At 44.9% G+C, this 6606-nt stretch overlaps 1 protein-coding gene across 1 annotated transcript; it reads left to right on the forward strand.

Moving 5' to 3' along the window:
* Positions 1–221: 221 nt before the first annotated feature.
* On the forward strand, positions 222–5548 carry LOC146339089 (C-C motif chemokine 17-like). The gene is made up of 3 exons (XM_084812457.1): positions 222–372; positions 1983–2103; positions 3961–5548. The coding sequence occupies exons 1-3, from the start codon at positions 306–308 to the stop codon at positions 4049–4051; spliced, it is 279 nt and encodes a 92-aa protein (XP_084668583.1). The 5' UTR covers positions 222–305; the 3' UTR covers positions 4052–5548.
* Positions 5549–6606: the final 1058 nt, after the last annotated feature.

Consider the following 6606-nt stretch of genomic DNA (forward strand, 5'->3'; position numbering starts at 1 on the left):
ATCCATGGCGGCTCTTTGTCTGAGACTGTTGGTCTCTTTTACTTGGAAAGGAGAAGCAAGATCCCCTCATTATTTCAATGAATTTTAAAGTGACATTTTCTTTTCTGGAATTGCACCCCAGTGTGGGTGGAAGCAAATCTGTAGAATCCCTTTGGGAATTTCACGCTGTGGTTGGTGGGAGGAGATCTGAGAGTTTATAAGGAGCACAGCCTTGCCCCAAGGACACACTTTCCAGCTTCTAGAAGGAGGGAGGAAAGGTACCCAGACAGACAACTATCTGCCCAGGCCTTCAAGAGACACCAGCCATGGCCAGTCTGAAGACAGCTCTCCTGATCACCCTAATCCTGGCCATCTCTTATCAACACATAGCAGGTCAGCGAGTGGTCCTTTTCATTATGTCATTTTTTTTAAAAAAAATTGCTGTAATATTTAAAATGTATAAAGTAGCAAAGTGCCCTGTGCTGGGAGAACCCACCAGATCCAGGTTCAGTTCCTGGCAGCACTAGTTGGAGAATTTCAGGTAGCAGATTCTAGCACCTGGCCGTCTGGCACTGCATGGTGCCTTAGCATTCCAGCATGTGCACTGGAGACAAGGGAACGGGACCTCTTGCTGGAGGAGGGTAGACCATGTCCCAGCTGTAGTGGTTCCAGAAAAAGCTTTTATGATGCAATGGCCTTGCCTCCTTTATGGAATTGTGTGTGTATGGGGGGGGGGGTCTACACTAGGAGTGGGCAGACTTCAGGCTTGAGGGATCTACTGTTTTTTTTACTAGAACTCCAAGGTCCACCAGATGGAGACTGGTGAAAAAGAGGTACACTTAGAAATGAAGAATTCTGAGCCCAGAAATTTCTTCTGAATACCAGAACCAAATTAAGCTCACAGCCCTTCCACACACAATCCTGCTCCAGGTCATCCCAAGTTGTCTTTATTTCAGCAGTATAATTGAGGGCAGGGGGACCAGTCTGCTTACTCCTATCGCTGAGTCACTGTAGAAATCCTTGCCCATCTCCTGAAAACCACAGGGAGCTCTATTTCTGCCCCCTTCTGGTCTACACAACATCTTCCACTCCTAACCCTCCCGTGATTTTCCACCTGTTCTTCTTCCACCTTTTCTCTCACCAGAGAAAATCTGTAAAGGAGAAAAAGGTGGAATAGTTGCACAATGTCTTCTTATGAGTACCATTAGGTAGCACCCAAGGTTAGCAATGCAGGTAGCCAAGTGACTGGGGATGGGGAACAGCGTTATTACCAGCAACGTGATGTGCAGGAGAAGCTTTTCACAGCATGGAGGTAAATATGATCATAGGAACATCGGAAGCTCCACCAAGTGACTGGGGTGGCATCCCTTTTCGCTCTTACTTAGGACTAAGCCCCACTGAACTCTGGCAGGCTTACTGCTGAGTAGACATGCATAAGGTCTTTAGTTTTAAGTGTTTATATTATGCTGTACTTTGTGGTTTTAATTGCTGTGAACTGTTCACAGACCTTCTGCTATTGGGTGGTATAGAAATGTAATAAATAAAAGTCACCTGCCTGCCTACAAGGGCAATTAGGGTGGTGAGTACAAGAGACAGGGCCTTTTCTGTGGTGGCCCAGTACCTCTGGAATGGGTTTCCATCAAAGATTTGATAGGCCCCTTCACTGCAGGTTTTCAGGAAGGGTCTGAAAACCTGCTTGCTTTCACTGGCCTTTCTGTAGTCCATGGGTCAAAGGTTTTATTGGTGTTATCTGTTTTATTGGTGTGTCCTGTTTTTATCGTATTTTATTGAATATTTATTGCCTTTCGATTTGTATTTGGCATACTTATGTCTTGTTTTCATCTTGTGCACTGCCTTGAGAGGGTTCTCAAGTTAAAGGCAGCCTAAAAATAATTTCGAAAAAATAAATAAAGGTTAGGCTGTATGTCTCAATGCCAATAAACAGGAGTACTTTTCTCATAATGGCCTCCATCTAATTCTCTCATCAATTCTCCCATCATTAGCAATGTGTCCCAGCTATCCGAAGGAGTGTTGCTTTGCAGTTCGGAGGGGATTGCCTCTTCCCCGTAAAAACATGGCATCTTACTACAAGATCACGAGTGATTGCTACTTAAATGCTGTTGTGTAAGTATAGAATGACTACTTATTTCCCTAACCTTCAGCCAAGGGGCATGCATTTTGGGAATCAGAAATGCTGTTCTCATCTCATTAAATCACATTTTGTGACGTTTCCCAAATAAGGGTTGAGCCATGAGTCAAGCAGTTATTGAATATGTGTGCAACCATGCTATATACCAGTACCTGGTGCCCTCCAGATGTTTTGGACTACAACTCCCATCAGCCCCAATCAGCATGACCAATAGTCAGGGAATAGGGAGATGTATTTCTTTATGTATTGCATTTATATCTCACCTTCAGTTACAGAATTCAGGGTTCTCAGGTAATCTTCCCTCCAAGCACCGACCAGACCCAGACCTGCTAAGCTTCACCAAGGTGGCTGCCTCATGTGCCTTCAGACCATGCTCTGGCAGTTGTAGTCCAAGAACACTGGAGGGCACCAGGTTGCCTTCCCCTGCTGTACACAAAATTCCATTCCATCAATAAGCAATATTGACAAAACATGACTGTCATTGGAGCTTTATGTAGCATCACTCCAAAGACTGCTTCTCCATTGCACAGCATTACCAAGAGAGCACTAATTTGCAATGGAAAAACCAGAAAGGACAGAAGCTTGACTCTTCTGATATCCACCACTTTTCCCCTGGGATTTCTCTCCCGCCATAAGCTGCTTTTGCCTCTGCTGTGATTCCAGACCTGTGTTTGGTGTTTAGTGGAAAACTGGGGAGTGGATGAAACGCTCAGCAACTTTTCCTCTCCACTGCTTCTCTCTTGCAAAGTGCAACCTCCTTAAGACACATTACAGAGGAGAAGCAGCCATTGTGCTAATGTTATACATGAGTGAATCAGCAAAACTTGAACTCAACAAGGTTCTTCAAATTCCACCTCAAAGCTTGTTCCGCTTCGTGCCTGTATCAGATTGCAAGCTTTGTGGTTTTTTGTTCACATGAAAATTTGTGCGCTATTATTATTATTATTATTAATATAGCACCATCAATGCACATGGCACTGTACAGAATAAGAATAAAACAGCAAGTCCCTGCCACAGGGCATACATTCTAATAAAAACATGAAATAACCCTGCCGACAAACAAAAATTTCGGTCTGCACCAAAAAGAATGGATGAAATTAATTAATTAATTAATTATGCCAGAGATGGAGAATGTGTGGCCATCCAAATGGTGTTAGATTGCAACTCCCATCATCCCTGACAATTCGCTATGTTGGCTACGGCTGATGGAAGTTGTAGTCCAACAACATCTGGAGAGCCACACGTTCCCCAGCCCAGTCTTACGTTGGGGTTGCAGGCCAGATTTTAACAGCAAAAGGGGCATGTAGATGAGGGGAACTGAGCCCCCACCTTATCTCCCACAGCCTCTCCCTGCAGGCACTTTTCTCCCCACTGGTTTCGTAGTCTGGCTGGAAGGATTCTTGTGCTGCATTGCAGAGAGTTCCCTCACCTCATCCACGCCCGCCACCCACCTGACTTGAATTTAAACAGCTAAAAACAATTATCAATAAAATTCCACCATATAAAACAACGAAAAAGCCAGCGACAACCATAAACAATTCAACAGATGCCTTAACAATACAATCCGATGCATCTCTACTCAGAAGTAAGCCCTCTTGTTTTCCATGGGGCTTACTCCAGGTAAGTGTGTACAGGATTGTTGTCTAAGAAGTCTAGAGGAAAGTCTTAACCTGGCGCTGAAAAGGTGGCGATGCTGGAGCTTAAACAAATGTCGTGTGTCACTTCAGCTGTCGTTGGCCCTGAAAGAGCAGGCTGAAATGCAGAGAAAAGGAGAAGGGGATTTGTTTCCATGAGATACTTTTTAAAAATCAGTTCCAATCTTCTCTCCAAAGGCTCGTGATGAAGAGTGGCAGACGGATCTGCGTTGATCCCACAGCACCTTGGGTCAAAGGGGCAATAGCAGACTTGGCAGAGAAAAAGTAAGAAGAATGCTGAAGAGCCAGGAATAATAGTCTTCCCTGACATGAAGAAAGACGAGTCTCACTGTTTATGGCTCCTTCACATCCGCTTGTCTGCATTATATCGGGCACTGTAATGTGAACATCTACCCTGTAATTTTAAGCTGTGTTGAAAATAGTATATACAAAGGGTGGGCAACTTGTCGCTTTCCAGATGTTTTCGCCTGCAACTCCCATCATCCCTCACCATTGGCTCTGCTGGCCAGGACTGATGGGAGTTGTAGGCCAAAACATTTGGGGGCCCACAAGTTGCCCGCTCCTGGTTTATTCCACGGATTTCCGTCCCCAAAGAACTCTGGGAACTGGCATTCCCTTCCTCCCTGCAGAGCAGCAGTTCCTTGACTGGGCACAATCGCCTTAAGCAGGTTCAAAGCTGTCTACCTTTTGTAGTGCAGGTAAGGCTGTGGAGGCCAAGAGAATAATGGTACATCAGGAGAGCCCTGCTGGATCAGACCAAAGGCCCATCCAGGCCAGCATTCTGTTTCTCACAGTAGTTAACCAGATGCCCCTCTGGGAAGCCCACAATGGCAGAGTTGCCCACTGGCAGCGCGGCCTTCCAGAATGTAACCGCTCATTCACAGGACACACAAATGCCAGCAGGTCATGCATGAAAGTGCCAGCAGCGACTGACAAGTGTGCTGTATTTATTACTGCCATGTATATGAGATGTCTGTCTGTATCCAGGCCTGGCTGCTTCTGGCCTTTACCTGCTCTGCTGCAGCATCAGCTAGGCTGGCCAGGTGTCCTACTTTGCAGAGGACAGTCCTCTGTTTGAAGAGGTGTCCAGTCCAAGTCTGGCTTGAAGTCAAAGAACCAAAAGACAGGAAAGCCGGCGGGGGCCTTGGAGTTGCCTGTCCACAGTTGGCACCAGTGGAGCAGACTGAGCAAGACACTCAGGTCACGTATTCCGTCTTCCCCACGATGGTGAGATGTCCTGTATTTCTATTTAAATTATAGTTATTTCTAAACTTGCATCTGTACATAAAAATTAGCATATGCAAATATTATGCAGATCAGTGTCCTCTTTTTCTTATTATGCATTTCCTCTGTTTTGGTCATGCGCACATGGCTACTCCAGCTGCTTGTTCGCTTGCTCTTCCTCTGAGCCCAGTCCACATCACTTCTGCGCATGAGAGAGAGAGAGAGAGAGAGGTGAATTGGTTACTGGTCATTCTCACTTACTCACTCAGAAAGGATGGGTAAATGGGCAGCAACTGCAAGGAGAAGGAGAATCAGGGCTAGGAATTCACTCCTACCTGCCACCCTCAGCCAAGAGATTTTGTAATGTCGGGTGAATGGAATGGGCTAGCTGGCTATATTCCTGTTCTTCATGTATTTGAAACATATGCTTATGGGTGTTTGTTGGGCTTTCAAAATGCATGGAACCCACTTTCAGTTTCTTTTTTAAAAGGAGGAAAGATGAAACATAAGCTTAAAGAATAAAATTAAATATAATCAATAGCTGTGGTGTATGTTCATTGTGCCTGGTGCTTCACCATCCTGATCAACCCTCCCTTGAATAGGGAAGGTTCTTACATATTAAATTCCTATAATCCTCTGTCCGCTTACCGGGAAGTGGTTCCCATGGATAATGTGTGGCTTGCTTCTGAGTAGACATGCACAGGACTGGTCTGCAAAAAACACACATACACACAATGTGAGGAACTCTGACTTTAAAGAAAAATTGAAGTCAACTTCCTCAAATATACCTTACATACTGAAAGATAATTTTAGCATTGTGTTTCATAGTACAGTTGGAATGGAAACAGGAAATAAAGGTCCTTTGAAATAGTCAAATATTATGTAATGGTCTTTGAGAAAGAAAGGAACAGCAGGGGGAAGGATCTTCTAAATTTAGAGGGGCACAAACTTCTGACTGAACCCCAGAGCGGATTCACCGCCCCACTGACATTGGAGCCACCAGCCTTTACTGCCTCATAGAGATCTCTCTTTTCTCACTGGGGAACATGGGTGGGAGGGTGCCATTGCACTCATGCCCTGCTTGTGGGTTCCTGGTCGACAGCTGGTTGGCCACTGTGTGAACAGAATGCTGGACTAGATGGACCCTTGGTCTGATCCAGCAGGGCTCTTCTTATGTTCTGAAAGAGCGCTCTGCTTCACTAGTAGCAATGGCACATTTGGCAGGAAATTGGGGGATTCAGGAGTGGGGGAGGTCAGAACACCCAGGGGGGTGCACCTAAGGCTTGGGGATGGGCACAGGTTCTGCACTGCTCTACTAAATAAGTTTTGCTGGTAATTCTCCAGCTAGCTAGCCATATTATTTATTATATTTCTATACTGCCCAATAGCAGAAACTCTGTGGGTAGCTCACAACAATTAAAACCATAGAATACATCATAAAATACAAAATAAAATGTAAAAGTTTAAAGCTGCCATATAAAAGTACAAACCACAATAAAACCTAGCAGCAGTGCAGAGACTGAAAATACAATAACAGGTTAAAAACAGCAGACCTAAAAAACTAACATGCCTGGGAAAATAAAAAGGTCTTCATCCGGC

The sequence above is a fragment of the Heloderma suspectum genome, chromosome 8 (genome assembly GCF_057233095.1).
Source record: "Heloderma suspectum isolate Gila_16-S chromosome 8, 16-S_ref, whole genome shotgun sequence".
NCBI lineage: Eukaryota > Metazoa > Chordata > Lepidosauria > Squamata > Helodermatidae > Heloderma > Heloderma suspectum.